This window comes from Monomorium pharaonis, chromosome 9, assembly GCF_013373865.1.
Source record: "Monomorium pharaonis isolate MP-MQ-018 chromosome 9, ASM1337386v2, whole genome shotgun sequence".
Classification (NCBI taxonomy): domain Eukaryota; kingdom Metazoa; phylum Arthropoda; class Insecta; order Hymenoptera; family Formicidae; genus Monomorium; species Monomorium pharaonis.
This window is the reverse complement of record NC_050475.1, coordinates 21,007,901-21,026,316: the sequence shown is the minus strand read 5'-3', so window position 1 is coordinate 21,026,316 and position 18,416 is coordinate 21,007,901. Positions and strand designations below refer to the sequence as shown.

Sequence of the window (18,416 nt, the reverse complement as noted above, 5' to 3'; positions counted from 1 at the left end):
ATTATCCTTAAAAAACTGGTATTTGACTCCGATGTACGTCCGTTAAATCATCATCTAGAGTAAGCAGTACCATAAACGAAAAGAACATTGCTAATGCCGAAAGAAAGTGCCAGATGTCATGAGAATCAAAGAAGTTCAATAATGCGCAGGGTTTATTATACAGACGAGATTGGGCTGGTGTAAGAGCCCAAGAAATAGTTTTATGTACGAAGAAGTACAGGGCTGCTCCCCAAAACAGCATGGCTAAAAGGATATAAATCGTGGGTGTGAGAAGAATTTTTTCCCTGTGGCAAAGCTGGAAGCAAAATTTTCATATTGATACAAATTGAAATAGTTTTTTCTGATTTCTTACAGTCGAAAAAAAGAGAAAAGAGAGAAAATATATACGTACCTTCATCATTATATAAAAGAATGTATATAAAATTAAATTAGACATTAATATAGCTAGTAAAAATGTAGCAAAGTTGCCTTGCTGATACACATTTCCGAATACCGCAAGTCCAACATTACACAAATTTGCTAGTACGAGCATTATGAATCTCGCAGGATAAAACGGCCGGAGTAGATGCCATATACCGCAACGTGCCTCGTGCTTGAATCTCTGTAAGCGCGTATCATTAGCGAATGTTTTGTGCGACGATACGTAATATTACGTAAAAGTACATACCTGTATTACCCTTCTGAAAACGCCTCTGTTGAATTTACATCGTCCCATGTAATATATTTGTACAGTCAAAAAAAAGCATATTAGTAAATGCAGGATGGAAAATATTATTATAAACGTCTTAGAACCATTCAGAACCCCGATCAATCCTGCAAATATTATAACGGCTAACATTCCGAATGTCACCGGCGCCCTGGCGTTTATATCGGGGTGACGATTTTGGTAAATCTTGATCATACAGAGCACTGCGATTACATACATGAAGCTGGTGTCTAGATAACCGGTAAAAAAATCAATTGATAATGTATAAGAAGACGGTGTATTTTGCAATTAATGCCGCTTACCAAATTGAAAATTGCTACGGCTAGGGCATACGTGATAACTTGCCGACAGTATACCTTCCATTATTAGTGCAGTACCCATTGCATAGAATAGACCGTAATGTTGCGGTATGCCGTAACATTTAGTTTTCTCCGTATCTGGCTCGTTGTACTCCCGAGAATAAGTTAGAAATATGAACAGCAGACCCAGCATAATGTATCCGAAATTCGAAAACACGTGATTGAAGTCGGATAACAAACCCAGCGGATGGGCACATAAGAAATTGTAATAGCACATGTCTTGATTTCCAGTCGTATAAAGTACGCGTTGGTACGTCACCGCCAATTGTACGACCGGTAGCGTATAAAATATCGCGACGGTTGCTAAATAATACAAATATAAACGAGATTTATGTCGTAATATTCTTGGCTCCTTACGAGCGAGATCACAAACCGAAAGAATGACCTTCGTTCGTATCACGTCTTTATCGGAGAGAGCGTCCTCCATTAAATCTATATCATCCTCATCTAGGGATGAATCTTCCTCCACGGAATCCCACTGTTTCGGACTACTACTCTGTCAAAATATTTCATTATTACAAACATACTTTACAAAAGATAAAATATGCGTGATAAATGTATACATAAAGTTTGATTTTTGTAGATATTTATTAGTTACCTCTCCCACCATTGACGGACTCGGCATATGCTCGTCTAAATCTTGGCTTTGTTCGTTTATTGGCTCTTGCATCGCGAGTTTTTTGCTCTCTTTGATATTAAATATTATTACAGCTATTATATAAGAGATACAAAAGCCTAATACGATTGCCGCTGCTGATGCCGATGCAACGACATAATCCCGCTTGGTAATAGTAGGATTTATGATTAATTTAACATTTTTAGTACGAAGAGGCTCACTACTGGGTAATCCACTGCAGTCGGTGTCCTCCCCTTTGATAACAAGTACAACGAAGAATCCTAATGGATAAGCTTCTCTCTGAAATAAGTATAGTAATAGTTTTATATAGTTTATTTATTTAATAAAAAAATATTCTTTTCAGACATGTAGTATTTTTTCCTTTATAATTTTTTTTACATATATAAGTTTGTAACTTGGGAAAAATTAGTAAATTGAAATTTTTTAAATAATTGTAAACTCGTTCCTGAAATGTTCAGTATTTTATATATATATATATATATATATATATATATATATATATATAATACATCTATTATTCTATGAAAAATTATAGTACAGCATTACTTACTGGTACTGTGATACCTCCTCTTCTACTCACAGTCTGCCAGTGCCCGGAAAACTCGATGTTTCGTTCCAAGTCAAATACAGGACACTGAGAGGAAGAAAGATAGAGATTCAATATTATTATAAATATTAATTTTATGAAGTGCATCTTCAATGTATTTTAGACTTACAGATGTATTTTGTATAGATACAGTCATACAGATGTCATTATCTGATTCAACACGAACGAGGACTGAGGAATTCTCCTCCTTTGAGAAGATGTAGCCATAATATATAGGCTCAGATGGGGAAATTTGTACTTCCACCTCTTTTCCGGAACTATAAAGGATTAATAATTTAGCAACAAAATTTACAATACGTTTTTTAACATGTTACATCTGTATGGCAATACATACCTTAAATAAAAGTCTGTAACTTTGATTACATTGAGGTCAAAGGAGATATTTTCATGACTGGCTGTGGAGATACCAACGACAATATACTCTTCATCATCTTGTGCATATCGATAATATTTCGTAGAGCACAGAGTACGACTAGTTTTATTATATATCACAGTGTCTAAGTCTGCGCTGTTGACAAGCAAAGGTATTTGCCAAGACAGAATGCCTGTTGTTTGACGCACCACTATTATCAATGGAAAACTATGAGTCGCATTGCTTTCTATCTTAATTCTTGCAGTTTCCAGGGACATCTTTAAATATATGATATCATAAATATTTAACAAAATGTATGTTATTTAATAAGTAGAGTAAACATCCTTGTGAATGATTTAGTTTTATCAGAACTTACATTGCTAGCAGGATACAAAAACACATATTCAACCATAGCATTTATGGTTTTTTTATAAGTATTATTTGGCCCATATTCAGCCTGAATAACAATTGGAGAGAAAGATGGAGTTGAGAAAGATGAAGCCACATTCTTTGCAGCATCCAAAAGCAATAATGTGACAATCAATCTCAAAATGTTTCGCGTTTCCATTGATCTTGCTAAAAGAGACAAAATAATCTGAACAAATCCAGTAAAATATATAGAAAAATATATATAGGTAATACTGATGTAACTTAACGTTCGTATCGATATTGAAATAGTGATAAACTAAAAGATATTGCGATACTGATAAATTACAGAATATTGAAATAAAGATAAGCTGTAAGATAAGCATATACATGCTATTATTTTTACACCAACATTTTTTAAATTAATATAAAACAGGTAACGATTTGCATTCTTCACTGTAAACAGTACTGTTTTTATTATTGCTCATCGCACATATGCAAAACCTAATTAATTTATGATAGACACTTACCAAGATTCATTCTTTGTTTATATATATCGATTTTTTGATTATTTCATTCCAATAAAGCGTCACGCATCAAAGCACCTTCTAATTTTATACTTTTTTAATTATTTATAAACTTTCGTCTTGTCAGAAATGCGACAACAAAACGTTCTGACTTGTTTGTCAAATGCATCGTCTCACGCAACTGTTACAATCGCAATTCACATATGATGGTGATGTTGAAGTCGTCTGTATTATCGATCGAACGCACAGTTCATATTATGGCACAGTACGCACAGTGTCATTAGAATTAAAATCTATATAAAATAATATATAAATTAAAACATCAAGCTTAGTGAAAGATGAAGCATTTCCTGACGAAGCTGTAGCTACCGAGCTTGATTCAGGTATTTTTATTTTATTACTTGTATTGTCTCTTACATAAAAAAGATTAGTGTAAATTTAAATTTACAGCAAAATCCTTATTAATTAATTTATTTCTTTAGGTGATATAAATAATTTAAAGTATACATTCAAATGGAAAAAGTATCTATCCATATTTGAAAAATGTATAAGAATAAATATTAAATTTTAATTCAGTAAGGGCCGGTTGTTCCAACTTCTTGGTAAACTTTATCTACCAGGTAAGCCTGTGTCTATTTTCATTTCTTTTCTTAAATAAATAAAGACAAACATATTTATCTGATAGGTAAGTTTACCAAGAAGTTGGAACAACCGACCCTCAAAAGGATTTTAAAAAATTTTATAAAATTTAATTTTCATCACAGAGAGAAACCTGAGAGCGGCCATCGTGGCCTTTTTCGTGGCGACCTGGTGCGACCGATATTTAACTATAGTGACCTGTTCTGTTTAGCTGCACTGCTGCCCTGGTGCAATAAGTTAACATGAGAAAAAATATATTTAGGTTTGTTTTTTATTCCTGCACTGCTGCACTAGTGCAATAAGTTAGAATGAGAAAAACTATATTTGTCTCATTTTAACTTGTTGCACCAGTGCATTAGTGCAGCTAAAAAGAACAGGCCAATTCCCTCATTCAACAGCTATATCGAAAGGCGAGCCGAATGGAGCCGAGGGTAATGATCGTGCGCGCCACACCGCGTTACCGGGCAGCAGCAGCAGCGCGAGACAAGCGCCTTTCACACGTCGTTGCCGTTCGCATCGTTGCTCGCGCTCGCCAGTCGTCGCTAGTTGAGCGCGAGGTGCGTAAGGTAAATAATGGCGGAGCTGTGCGTGCATTGTTGTTACGTGTAGGCGATAATGGTTATTTGTATCTTGGCACGTAAGCGTACGAGGTATCGGTCCAGTTGGAAAAGATGCACCAGTTGAGAAACGTTCCCGCCGCGTCGCAAATGTGAGAGCGACGCCCGCGAGGCGCGAGGACGCGCGAGGGACGGAGCCCTCGAAAGAGAGAGAGAGAGAGAGAGAGAGAGAAAGGGAGAGAGAGCGAGTCTCGCGGTTGTGTGTCGTAATTGTGGAACAAACAGCACACCCGCCGCGAAGTTTTCCCGAGACGAGAGACGACGACGTTACGCGCCACCCCCGTGGTTCCGCATCTCGAATGAGGGCGAGATGAGCCGCGGATGGTTCGTCGCGCGACATGAACCGGTCAGAAGGTATTTTTGATAACGCCGCCCCCGTCACCCCCTGTGATGTGAGAAGATCCTGACGTACGTGGTGCTCGCCCACGACGTACGACGTGCGCGCGTGTTTACTTGTGCCTGTACGGAGATCTGTTCCCCCCCTCCTCCCCGTTTCTTCACGTCGTTCTTCATCATGGTGCACGGCAACATACCGAACGCATACAAATATAACTTCTGGGCGGAGAGGCCCGGGGACGCGCACGAGGTGGTGGAACTCACGTGCCTGATGCCAAATGGTGTTGTCATACCGTTTGAGATCAATCGCAATATTACCTTAGATCAGATCAAGGAGGTGAGTATGTGCACCCAGGGGGTGGAACGATATTATCTTTCTTTCCCCTTCCTGATTTACAATGTAGCAAGTTTTTCGCTTCAAATTTTGAAGCTGCGACACCCATTTGCTGTAAGCTGTACCAATTTGTGCTAAACTGTACAGTTGACATTTGGCCAGCTTGCTTAAGGGGATGCTAAAGCTGTCCTGTTTTATCAATTATTTTGCTTATTTTTAATTCACTAATCTTTTAATTGTATTTACAGAATTAAAAATTCTTTTTTCACAATTAAAGTACAGATGGTAACATAATACGCACGTAAGAATTTTATACAAAAATGAAAAAAAAAATTTAATATAATTTACAGATTAAAATTTTTTTTCGTTTTTTATATAAAATTCTTACGTGCGTATTATGTTACCGTCTGTACTTTAATTGTGGAAAAGGATTTTTTAATTCTGTAAATACAATTAAAAGATTAGAGTGAATTGAAAATAAAACAATCAGTAAAACAGAACAGCTTTAGGATCCTCTTAATGTTTAGGGATTAGCCTTGAAGCAACATTGAAAAAATGCTTTTTGCCTGAGAAAAATATCATGGGTCAGAGCAAAAAGGCTAAAGACTTATTTATTACATCTATTGCATATTGAAATTTAACATAAAAAAGACTTTGACTGTACCACTGGAATGCATATTTACGATGGTCACATAGCAGATATTTGTGCTCAGATGTAAAAAAAATATAATTGCATTCTCAGGGCCAGTTTTTCCAATTTCTTGATAAACTTACCTATCAAGTAAGGATGTGTCTATCTTTATTTTTTCTAAATAAATAAAGATAGGTAAGTTTACCAAGAAGTTGGAACAACCGACCTTTAATCTTTTTCCTAACAACCTGAATAATTAATGTCCAATCAAATTTCGTCCATAAAAGTTTTTTGTATCTTAAAGAATTCTTAAATTCATCCTCTTCTAAAACATTTTGTAGGATGAGAGACTTTTGTGCAGTCAGGTAGAGTGATCAGAATTATCAATTTCTCTATAAACAATATTGAATTTATTTTTATGTTGGATAGCAGTGACCCAAGGTTGTAGGTAATGTTTTTTTTTTGTGAAAAATAAAAGTTTTGTAAAAATTATAATAGTATTCTAAATTAATGTTTAAATTTTTAATGGGTTAATATCTCCGTGTGTACAAAATTGTTTGTCATACATTATGTTCCAAATTGTACAGTTAAAGGATTGCTATGTAATTGTGCAAAAAATACAAACTTGTGGATACTTGACAGGATCTGTGGGATGAGGCTACTAAATATCCTCTTCACGGAACACTGAAAGACGCTCCATCATATGTATTTTCGTATATAAACTCAAACGCAGAGGTAGAAGAGGTAGAGGATGAAACAAGACGTCTGTGTGATATAACGCCCTTTTGTTCGATATTAAAAGTTATAGAACGTGAGAGTATAAAAAGTGATAAAAATTTAGACTCGATAATTGGTCGCTTAATTGGTAAAGGGTTGCACGAGTTTGCTGCCCTGAAGAATTCCGAGGTGAACGATTTCAGATGGAAGATGCGACTTTTAGGGGATGAGGTGGCGTTAAGTAGACAAAAGAGGTGCTGGACGGAAAAAGTGCATTATCAGTTTCCTTCGAGGATATCGCCTATCGTACCTAAGAATATCGAGTCCCGTTTGAAAGACGGAAATATCGTTTTAGTTACTAAATTCGAAAATTCGGAGGTAAAGCCAAAATCATTTTTTTTCCTAAAGGAAGATATATCGTTTCGAACAAATTTTCACAAAAATTGATATTGTTGCAGGTATCGTTTACCTTTCAAATAGCTCACACTATTACGCCTCCCAAACTGCTCGAGGCAATCCTGATCAAGAGGACAAATACTCTTAAGACTCGCGGCGAACCAAACGACTTTACGCTTAAAGTTTGCGGAAAGGAAGAGTATTTGATGGGCGATAATATTCCTCTTATACATTTTGGTTATATTCAAGATTGCCTGGCGAAAGACGTTACACCTGTGCTGGTTACGCTCAGCAAACAGAGCGTGCCTGTGGACCAAGATAACGTCTTTGACAATCCGGACGTGGATACGTTGCAACGCACGAAGCCATCGTCCTCTACGTTAACGTTACGTAAAAAGGGCAAGCATATCTCGGCATGGAAAATTGAAGAACCTTTCTTTTTCACTGTAAACGGAATTTCTCGACTTAACTGCGATGCCACACATCGTACTGTAGAGGTATATATTAATTTTTGTTATTTCTTTGAAATAAGATTGCTCATGATTTACATAAAATAAAATTTATTTTTGTTTCTTATTTCTTTTGCATATATAGATTGGACTGCAAGCTGGCCTCTTCCATGGTGGTAAATCCTTATGTGAAAGTCAGAAAACCAAAGAAGTTATTGTAAGTGCCGACGGTAGTTGTGAATGGGAAGAAACTCTCAAATTCGACATTAAAGTCAGAGATATACCGCGGATGGCACGGCTGTGTTTTGTATTATACGAGATCAGTAAAACTGCAAAGGGTTTAAAGAGCAGGAAGCTGATTAGGGATTCGAAACAGGAATTCTTCATAAATCCTCTGTGTTGGACGAATACGACGGTATATGACTTCAAATCACAGTTAAAAACGGGTGCTATGACATTATATACGTGGACGTATGCGGAGGATATACAAAATGATGATTTACTTCACCCTCTTGGGACAGTGGTCTCCAATCCACATATTGACAGGGCGGCTGCTCTAATGTTAACGTTTCCAAAGTAATTTATTTGCTTTTGAATTTACAGAGTGGCAATAATAGTTGCACGTTGCATTATGCATTACATTTGCTTATTATTTTTGCAGTTATGGAAAAGATCAATATGTTCTATATCCTACGCCAGAGAAAATGGTAGAATATGCCCAAACATTGCGAGAACAATCTAACGAGTGCTTGGCTAAAGACGAAGTTAATCTGGAAGAGTCCGATATTAGTCAACAATTAGAACAACTGAGATTACTAGCCGACAGAGATCCGCTGCACGAATTACACGAACAGGAGAAGAAGACAATGTGGACGTTGAGGCATCACTGTCTTCGCGAGATTCCGACGCTTCTAGCTAAACTGTTACAGTGTGTCGAATGGAACGATCATAGGTAAGACATTAATTGATCGATTGTTTATAGAGTTCTAATAAAAACGACAAAACAAATGTTAATATCGTGTGAACATTTGTAGAGAAGTTGCGGAGGCCACGGCACTTGTACAACAATGGCCGAAATTGCCAGTAGAGAAAGCGTTGGAGTTGTTAGACTATGCCTACGCTGATCAAAACGTCAGAAATTTCGCCGTTCGTTGTTTAAGAGATGTTAGCGATGAGGATCTCAGTCTGTACTTGTTGCAGCTGGCTCAAGTCTTAAAACATGAGAATTATTTAGCATGTCCTCTGACAGAGTTTCTTTTAAACCGAGCACTTAATAATCAAAGGATAGGACACTTTTTATTTTGGCATCTGAGGTCAGTTTAATAAGAACATTTTATATACAATATTGTGTGCAAGCGCGTGCTTATTTATTATGAATTAAAATGTTTTTTTCTATAATATATATTAGTTTATTCGTCTATACAAAATGAATTATGATTACTTTATATTCTTTTAATGAAAACTGAATGTTGTTTAGTGATTTAATCAAGAATACGCATTTATATATTAAGAGATATAACAATAGACTGCTTTTATATAAAGTCTCATGAATATTTTTATCTCTTATATTTTATAATTTATTCATCGCTTGTTTCTTACAAATTATATTAGGTCAGAAATGAAGGTTGGCTCGGTGTCTGTTCGTTTTGGTCTTATACTGGAAGCATATTGCAGAGGAAGCGAACAGCATATGCTATCGTTATCTAAGCAGCTGACCTTTTTGGAAAAAGTGAAGACTGCCTCGGAGCATGCGAAGCAGAAAAAGGATCGTAAGGCGGCCCTTCAGGGCTTTCAAGAGATTATTCAGGAACAGCATTGCCAGGAGGCGATAGCCGACGTCCTTAATCCTCTTGACCCGAGTTACAGATGGAATCGCATCAAGTGAGCTCACCATTTCCGTCTTTCTCTCGTAAAATTTCTCATCTGTTTTTTATTTTGTCTTATTTTTTTTCCCCCCATTAGAATCGAAAAATGCCGAGTCATGGATAGCAAGATGCGCCCACTCTGGTTAGTTTTCGAGAACAGCGATTCTTTTGGCGACGACATTTACTTAATACTCAAGCACGGAGATGACTTGAGACAAGACATGTTGACACTTCAGATGATACGCATTATGGATAAGCTCTGGAAGAATGAGGGCTTGGATTTACGTATGAATCCGTATGGTTGCATATCCACGGAGAACAAAGTCGGAATGATAGAGGTAGTGCTAAACGCGGAGACAATCGCAAATATTCAGAAGGAAAAAGGCACGTTTTCCGCAACGGCCGCCTTCAGGTGAATAACGCGTTATCGATATAATTCGACAATTATATGTATTTCGCGGATTAACATTTTTATAACTTCCCTGTCTGTATTTACAGAAGAGGTTCCTTGTTAGCTTGGTTAAAGGATCACAATCACACAGAGGCGGCGTTGAATAAAGCGATCGAAGAGTTTACCTTGAGTTGCGCGGGTTACTGCGTGGCGACGTACGTTCTCGGGATAGCCGACCGACATTCTGACAATATAATGGTTAAAAAGACTGGACAACTATTTCACGTCGATTTCGGTCACATTCTGGGTCACTTTAAGGAAAAATTCGGATTCAGACGCGAACGGGTGCCCTTCGTGCTGACCAATGACTTCGTGCATGTCATAAACAAAGGTCAAACGAAGAAAGGACACGCCGCCGAGTTTCAAAGATTTCAGAGTCATTGCGAGCAAGCATTTTTAATTCTACGCCAACACGGTGGACTTATACTGTCTTTGTTCGCCATGATGATATCTACCGGACTACCTGAACTCTCGTCAGAGAAAGATCTGAATTACCTTAGAGATACCTTGGTACAGTTGGCTACGTTAATATATGCTACGATTAAGATGATATAATAGGTATAGTCAAGTAATATACTTAAATACGTTTTACAGGTTCTAGAAATGTCCGAAAACGAAGCACAAAAGCATTTTAGAAGCAAATTTGACGAAGCCCTCTGCAATTCGTGGAAAACGTCGTTGAATTGGGCGTCGCATAATATGTCCAAGAACAATAAGACGACGTGAATAGCAACAATCTCTGATAGCGTGAGAAATTCTACGCATCCAGGAACACTGTCATAACGTCGTCGAACGTTGCGTCGCGTTACAAAATGTGATGTTAACATATACGCTGTGACATATTTGACGAGTACGTCGTTGAGTTACTTGTCTGAGACTGAAAGATTGATAAGAAAAAAGGAAACTGAAGCTGCCGTTTTTCGACGGATGTTGTGTCGTCAAGATAGGAAATCCACGACCGTAACCAGTATTGAAGACTGTATAAAGCGATCGTTGCCGTTAGTATGTTGCCGTTAGTCAATGGACTTGTATTGTCGAGAGGTGATGTAGTAAAATGATTTCTCGAAATTCGGATACATTCGTACAGTTTTAGAGCTCTACTTTGTGTAGCACAAGCAGTTTTGGTGCCTACGTTCCATCTTAACTACGAACGTACGGTACATATCAATTGAATCACAAGAACGCCCTTCTAAGTTCTTCTCGATTAAAAGACACGATTTAAGACTTTTTGAATTTCATTAATAGATTTTAAAATTGTTAAATTGGTCTCTTGAAAGACTATTTTTTGTTAGACAATTTAACGTCGTTAAGTTATCATTCTAAAATTATTTATCACAGTAAGCCTGTGATGGTTCACGAATGTTATTTGCAACAACAAACCGCTAAATATCTCATTGCCGTCTCGTTAACATAAAGAAATTTGATTTTAACTTTATACGTAATAAAATAGTCATTTGCTCTGCAATTTATCGCTAATGTAATAACGAAAATTTGCGTTGCAACGTTTAATTTGATAAAAGCGAAAAGTGATCGTTTAGATAACGGCTGATGCGGTTCATTCTACTTCATTGGCAATGCCAGTGTGATAACCTAAAGCAATATCTATTTTGCGAAATTGTCCACAACAGTAAAAGTATCCTGACCAAACGATCGACTTTGGACGATCTTAATCGAAATAATTAAGTGTACTTACAATTCGATGGCCATTGCGATTGTATGTACATACGACAAATCAAATTTTACGGTACAAATAATTATACTACGATTGCAATTTCCAAAATCGGCTTCAATTTCCACTGAATGTCTACTATTTTTTTCTTTCGTTTTGACTATGAATCGAAATTGCAATCACTATAATTATTCGTTCATCAGTTCTTTTATTTTTTTTTATTTATAATCATTTGTATAAAATTTGATTTATTCGCACGTACAATACCGCATCTCAGACTCTGGCCATCGAATTGTGACTATAGCTGTATGTTAACGAGTCAAATTTGAAATAAAATCGAACATTTCGTTTAAACACGATTGTGCGACTTGCGAATTAATTGTCGATTTGCGCTCTGCCGACAGAAGGTATTTTTCGTACGATGATTTTCTTACATATACATTCGAAAGTTTATATCTCGTTTAACAGAAAGACGATGTATTTTGTACTGTGGTGACTGGTTAAAATTTCTTAATTATCATCACCCGTGATATCGTGTTTTGAAGTACATATACGCGAAAAAATAACGAAAAAAAAAACCACTACGAGAGATATATATTTTGATAAATATACTGCAATATATTATTATTATTATTATTATTACCCACATAGCGATAGTTAAATCAATAGGGCCATTCATACTTCAGCGCTGTCCTACGTAAATAGACCGCTACGCTTTCTAAAACGGCTCTAAAACGCACGACCGTACGCGCGCTCCTCATAATGTAAGATAAGATAATGATCTCTAATACACTAGGAAGAAATAAATAATGTTGCAGATTGCGTCAATGCTGCATATCCATATCATCATCCTCTTCTCTTACTAGCGCATTACATTTACATTTTCGAGAGACAAACGAGGAAGGAAAAAGGAACTTCATACATACAGCACTACATAGTTACACTATAATACACGTATGTACATCTCGAAGCCATCCTGATTTTGATTTCTTTGTAGACGGATTTGCGCGGGTCTCAACAGAGCGTAGATAGGGCGAGGTAAATATGCAACCGATGGAGAGGGGCACACGTTCCTTCGACCAATCTCCATGCGCGTATACCGTGTACGCATGTTCTTTCACATTGTACGCAGGTGTTCACGTATCCGTGATACCGCAATCCGCCGGGGAAAAGAAGCCGGTCTGTTCGTCGAACGTATTTTTCGCTACACACTATCTCGGGCAATAATCTGCCTTTTTTTTGTCTCACAGTTCTAGAACATGTTATTTTATACGAAACGTGCATAGATTTTCTGTACTGGTCAGTGTCTGTTGTAAATAAAAAAAAAAGAACTTTTGAAGTCTGAATTTCTTTAATTGCGATTACTTTTCGATTAATTGCGAAGAATTATAATAGGTGTTATTCTTGAAGGCGAATTCTTAAAAGTATGAGGAATCATTTTGCTTGTTATTATTAGAGATTGTATTTTAATTAGTGTATCTGTCGGTGCATCGAAGAAACGAGCGAAGTATAAGAAAATGACGGCTACGGAGGAAACGGAACCGTTGATATCGACGTCATTGGTATCTTCTCTCAGTAAGACCCAAAGAGTCACTTATCACACAATTTCATTCGTAAGTACAAACAAGATACTCCTATGACACAATTGTCTCGTTCTTTCAATGCCGTATATCGAGCGACCCTGTGACAAAGTAATTTTTAGTTGAAACGCTCTCGTACATTTTTTTTTTTCGAACTTATTTTACGTTTTCATATACACGCCTGTGATGGTTATCTTGAACTCAGCACAGTATTCTCAGCCATATATCTATGGCTTCGTCAGGTTCGATTATCTGATGGATGACATAATTTCGTATTTTTCTTTTTTTAAAGGAGATTCAAGGCAAGAGATTTGTTTGACGAAATCGAATACGAAATTTGCGAGTTTAGTTCAAGTTATTTATTTTTTAAAAATATTTTTAGACATGTTTGTAGCAAGTATAGCAAAATATTCTTTTGATATCTAGCTACACTACTTTAAGCGAGATGCGGATTTATTACTAGCTATCATATATCTTTCTTTTGTCAGTTACATTGTTACTCCGCATAAATTATATTAAACTTGGAGACTTGTATCTCCTCTAGTAAAAATTTTTCAGATTTTTATACAAATTTTGGAATATTTCAGAATTCCCATGTATAAATTCTAGGAAAAAATATAGATTTTTCTTAGTATTTCTAAAAAAATATTTCAATTCAATATAAATTTCTGAGAAAATTTTTCATCGGGTCTTAAGAAAGAAAAATTTATTTCGAAATTGGTTAAAGAGAAATGATATCTAAAAAAACATCTGACAGCTCTAAAATACTTTACATATAATGGAAGACACTAATATAAATATATTCGTTATAATACATTAATCTATATTGAAATAAAGTCGAAACAGAGACTATGTCTATAATTGCCGTTATAGGAAGATAACGAAAGGAATGCGTTGCACGGAGAAAATCCGGAAAATTCTTTTGATCTTAAACCGATTTCAAGCGCATCGACAATCGCAGATTTCAACAAAAGTTTCGACAACAACATTACGTATACGTGGAGCGACGTCAACGTGTATTACAGCGTGAAAAATGACAAAATTTGGGATCGGTTGATGTTCAGGACCAGAAAATTCGTAGCACAGAAACATATATTAAAAGATGGTAAGAAGAAAGACAACTTCTCACTTTTTTAAATTATTTATAACAGTTTTACGAAAAATCCCTGGCAAAAGTTTCTCTTAAAATTTTTCATATTATTTTTTAGAATTTCTGTCTAGTTTTCTATAATTTTCTACAAAATTTCTCAGATTTTTTTATACAAATGAGAATACTTTTCAAAAATACTACGCAATAATTAACAGAATACTAGTCTTAATATTTTTTAGAATTCCTTTATACATATGCAAATTCTGAAATAATCTAAGTTTTAAATTTCTCATTTTCTTATTTATGAGTGAAACTTATAACATCTAAAGAAGTTTAAAACATTTTTTAGAAATTACCTAGAAATAAATTTAAAATATGAAAAATTCTCAAAAATGTAAATGATAAGAATTTCTTTCATCGGAGATTTTATTTTAGTTCTTACCGTATTTCGGAATGAATCATTCTAGTGTGCGGAGTGGCTTATCCTGGTGAATTGCTCGTAATCATGGGTGCGTCAGGCGCAGGCAAGACAACTCTATTGAACGCATTGACGTTCCGTTCGACACGTAGACTATCTGCGTCCGGTTTGATGGCTGCCAACGGCCACAGGATATCGTCAGGCGTTCTCACCTCCAGGATGGCATATGTTCAACAAAACGATCTGTTCATTGGCACGCTGACCGTGACGGAACATCTAATGTTCCAGGCGGCAGTGCGGATGGATCGGCAAATCCCTCGTCTCCAGAGAATTAAACGAGTTAATGAGGTCATTGACGAGGTAGTTTGATATTGTTGTCGTGAATATATCACCAGACATTTCCTAGAATAGGCGTGCAAGCGAGAAAAATGATATTTCCCTAATTGCTTTGATTATATAACTATTCACTTTAACTTAATTTAGTTTTAAAAAAGTTAACATATCCAATCTTGGTGTCTAATAGACTGTATCTTCTTTTGAGAGCAGTTTGCCCTTTCGAATTGTCGAAATACTAAAATTGGAGTACCCGGCAGAGTGAAGGGTCTCTCGGGGGGTGAGATGAAGAGACTGTCGCTCGCCTCCGAGGTACTGACCGACCCTCCGTTGATGTTTTGCGACGAACCCACGTCGGGCTTGGATTCCTTCATGGCTCATCAGGTTGTCTCCATTCTCAAAGCGTTGGCAGGTAAGTTTGGGCCGATAAAGATTTTTTTTACGAATAAAACCATTTTATATCCAACGTTCAAAGAATTAAATAAATAAACGATTCGACAGCATGTGGTAAAACAATCGTCGCCACTTTACATCAACCCTCTTCGGAGGTGTTCGCTCTGTTTGACAAGATTCTGCTGATGGCTGAGGGAAGGGTCGCTTTCATGGGTACAACCGCGCAAGCTTGCGCCTTCTTTAAGACGTAAGTTCAGTTGAAAGATTCCTCTTCAAATTCGTTTTAAATCCGCAATTTTTATCGCGCAGCCTCGGTGCCGTCTGTCCCAGCAACCACAACCCCGCCGATTTCTTCGTGCAAGTGTTGGCCGTAGTGCCGGGACGCGAGTTAACTTGCAGATACGCGATCGAAACAACGTGTGACGCTTTCCGGAAAAGCGAAGACGGTGTGAATCTCGCCCGGCAGGCCGAGACCGTCCATGGCGAGTTCGAGGATACCCTCAAACGGTCCAGATACTCCAAGGATTCCGATCGATCGCTTTACAAGGCGAATTGGTGCGAACAGTTTCGCGCGGTTCTATGGCGATCCTGGTTGTCGGTGATCAGAGAACCGATCCTTATTAAAGTCCGCTTTCTACAGATTATCGTACGTCTCCCTGCAATGTTGATCTATTTGCACAAAACACACATACATAAAATTTAAAAAAAATTTGGTGAAAACTTTTTAAAATAATTATATGAATTGGAACTTTCTCAGAAATACTGAAAAAATTTACATCTTTTCTCAGAATTTTTCATATATATGAATTCTGAAATATTCTGAGATTCGTATAAAAAATCTGAGAAATTTCTAAAAAGTTATAAAATTATTACACGTAGAAATTCTGAAATTTATATAAAAATTCTGTATAAATATATGAAAAATTTTACAATTCCGAAAAAAATTTTTCTCAGAGTTTTAACTAAAAAATATTTTAGCTGTATTATGTACAATTAGTGTGTATAATTCTTATATTTATTATTACACATTATTTGTGCAATATTTGTGCAATATAAGGACAAAACTTGAATTTTCTATCGCAGATGGTTGCGCTATTAATCGGCGTCATTTACTTTGGCCAGCGAATAGATCAGGATGGCGTGATGAACATCAATGGTGCCTTATTCATCTTCCTTACCAGTATGACCTTCCAGAATGTCTTCGCAGTCGTTAACGTGAGACTTTAAGACGTAACGCATAAACGAGCCACACCTCTAATTTTACCCTAATGAAATAAGTACTATAAACTCTTTCCTTTAAATTTTTCAAATTATAGAATGATAAAATAAGGAATGTTAAAAATCTTAAAACATTTCAAAATTCACTTATTCTAGAAAAAATTTCTTACTCCTAAAAAATGTTTCAATTGGTATTAAAAAATTTTTTCTAAAATGTCACAAATTATACAGAAATTTTGAAATTCTGAAATTTATATAGAAATTCTGAAAAATCTAAACAATTCTAAGACAAAACATGCAATTCTGATAATTATCAGAAATCATCAAGTTGAAACATGTGTGTATTATATACAGGTGTTCTGCGCCGAGTTGCCAATATTCCTTCGTGAGCACAAAAACGGTATGTATCGCACCGATGTCTACTTCATCTGCAAAACGCTGGCGGAAGCTCCAATATTTTTGGCGATGCCGCTGATCTTCACCGCTATCGTTTATCCTATGATCGGCCTTTACCCAAACGTAAAGCACTTCTTCGTCGCTGCTGCCGTGGTAGATCTCGTAGCCAACGTGTCGATTTCATTTGGTAATCGACAGCTTGCGGAAACATTTGCATCGTATCTTTTTTTTTTCAAATAATCGCTCAGCGTTTTATTTTTTTTTACAGGCTATTTGATATCCTGCGTTAGCAGCAATGTATCTACGGCTCTTTCCGTCGGTCCTCCAATTTTAATACCGTTCCTGCTTTTTGGTGGTTTTTTCCTAAACACAGTGTGAGTATCTCAAACCGTTTCGAACAGTAATGCCTAAAGTACCGATTGGAATATTTGACTTTTTGCGTTTAATAGGTCCGTACCGTCCTACTTGGTATGGTTCTCATATTTATCTTGGTTCCGTTATGGCAACGAGGCACTTTTGATCAACCAGTGGTCAGAGATCGATTCGATAGCGTGTACCAGAAGCAACGTGACCTGTCCAAAGTCAGGGCGCATGGTTCTCCAAACTTTCAACTTCAAAGAGAAGGACCTCTGGACGGACATCCTCTGCTTGTTCGCGCTCATAGTCGCGTATCGCTTTCTGGCGTTTCTCGCGCTACTATCAAAAACTCGCCGATCAAAGTAGCTAATGTCTTTGTTCTGTAGATGTCTATCATAAACCAATGATTTACTGTAATACTGTAGGTTCCTTTAATAAAATAAGTTTTAATAAAATTCTCATGTGTTACACCTGGAAAGTCCCACCAATGTTTCATCTACCTACACATTATCTACTTACTTTATATATCTAGTAAATTGAAAAGAAGATTTATAAATGTAATGCGCTCAGAGAAAGATGTTTTTTGGACTGTGAGCACTCGGAGAGTAAGAATTACTACTTTTATTTCGATCATGTAGATCACTCTCTTTATTGCGCTGTCTAAAAGGCTTAATAATTCGAATAAATATAATTCATTAAAAATTTTAATAAATGTATTAAAATAAAAATAAATATAATTTATATTATAAGTTGAGGAGATCGATACTGACGTGCGAGGACCGCAAAAGGTTCACGTAATAGGAACTTGGAAAAAAGTGTGTCTCGACGAAACAACGCGGTGCCGCTACAACCACCTACGTGCCAATGTTTCCTGTGTATCGGGGCTGACCACTCTTTCGTTCGCATCTAGGTATTATTACAAACCGGTTGCCATACATACCGTGCGACCGCATGTATGTACGATACCGAGGAT

General features: G+C 36.6%; 3 protein-coding genes and 1 long non-coding RNA gene across 4 annotated transcripts; 2 read left to right on the top strand and 2 right to left on the bottom strand.

Annotated features, from left to right (window-relative positions):
- Positions 1-7: 7 nt before the first annotated feature.
- On the bottom strand, positions 8-3,846 carry LOC105840025 (SID1 transmembrane family member 1). The gene is made up of 10 exons (XM_036292017.1): positions 3,558-3,846; positions 3,038-3,237; positions 2,644-2,939; positions 2,419-2,566; positions 2,253-2,336; positions 1,664-1,981; positions 1,009-1,561; positions 668-936; positions 392-601; positions 8-295 (listed from the first exon to the last, which is right to left on the bottom strand). Exons 1-10 carry the CDS (start codon positions 3,565-3,567, stop codon positions 8-10), a joined length of 2,376 nt encoding a protein of 791 aa, XP_036147910.1. The 5' UTR covers positions 3,568-3,846.
- Positions 3,847-4,688: 842 nt separating this feature from the next.
- Positions 4,689-12,986, top strand: LOC105830851 (phosphatidylinositol 4,5-bisphosphate 3-kinase catalytic subunit beta isoform). Its single transcript, XM_036292016.1, has 10 exons — positions 4,689-5,483; positions 6,754-7,206; positions 7,287-7,721; positions 7,819-8,249; positions 8,335-8,625; positions 8,708-8,986; positions 9,285-9,554; positions 9,636-9,950; positions 10,037-10,499; positions 10,584-12,986. Exons 1-10 carry the CDS (start codon positions 5,325-5,327, stop codon positions 10,713-10,715), a joined length of 3,228 nt encoding a protein of 1,075 aa, XP_036147909.1. The 5' UTR covers positions 4,689-5,324; the 3' UTR covers positions 10,716-12,986.
- LOC118647326 lies at positions 12,084-14,839 on the bottom strand. Its single transcript, XR_004964635.1, has 2 exons — positions 14,771-14,839; positions 12,084-14,684 (listed from the first exon to the last, which is right to left on the bottom strand). It is a non-coding gene; the product is annotated as an uncharacterized LOC118647326 (long non-coding RNA).
- Positions 13,176-17,898, top strand: LOC105830852 (protein white). The gene is made up of 10 exons (XM_012670490.3): positions 13,176-13,271; positions 14,112-14,343; positions 14,796-15,106; positions 15,293-15,491; positions 15,581-15,719; positions 15,782-16,118; positions 16,556-16,687; positions 17,045-17,273; positions 17,355-17,460; positions 17,536-17,898. The coding sequence occupies exons 1-10, from the start codon at positions 13,176-13,178 to the stop codon at positions 17,807-17,809; spliced, it is 2,055 nt and encodes a 684-aa protein (XP_012525944.1). The 3' UTR covers positions 17,810-17,898.
- Positions 17,899-18,416: the final 518 nt, after the last annotated feature.

What these genes read in the sequence shown, in the direction of transcription:
- LOC105840025 (XM_036292017.1), bottom strand. An exon ending in TATCTATACAAAATACATCT is followed by an intron (nt 2,337 to 2,418) that starts GTAAGTCTAAAA and finishes TCTTCCTCTCAG; the next exon opens with TGTCCTGTATTTGACTTGGA. An exon ending in GAGGAGGTATCACAGTACCA is followed by an intron (nt 1,982 to 2,252) that starts GTAAGTAATGCT and finishes TACTTATTTCAG; the next exon opens with AGAGAAGCTTATCCATTAGG.
- LOC105830852 (XM_012670490.3), top strand. Translation starts at nt 13,176, where the DNA reads ATGACGGCTACGGAGGAAACGGAACCGTTGATATCGACGTCATTGGTA. An exon ending in TCCGCTTTCTACAGATTATC is followed by an intron (nt 16,119 to 16,555) that starts GTACGTCTCCCT and finishes TTTCTATCGCAG; the next exon opens with ATGGTTGCGCTATTAATCGG. An exon ending in GGTTTTTTCCTAAACACAGT is followed by an intron (nt 17,461 to 17,535) that starts GTGAGTATCTCA and finishes TGCGTTTAATAG; the next exon opens with GTCCGTACCGTCCTACTTGG.
- LOC105830851 (XM_036292016.1), top strand. Translation starts at nt 5,325, where the DNA reads ATGGTGCACGGCAACATACCGAACGCATACAAATATAACTTCTGGGCG. An exon ending in CCACACATCGTACTGTAGAG is followed by an intron (nt 7,722 to 7,818) that starts GTATATATTAAT and finishes TTGCATATATAG; the next exon opens with ATTGGACTGCAAGCTGGCCT. An exon ending in CTAATGTTAACGTTTCCAAA is followed by an intron (nt 8,250 to 8,334) that starts GTAATTTATTTG and finishes TTATTTTTGCAG; the next exon opens with TTATGGAAAAGATCAATATG.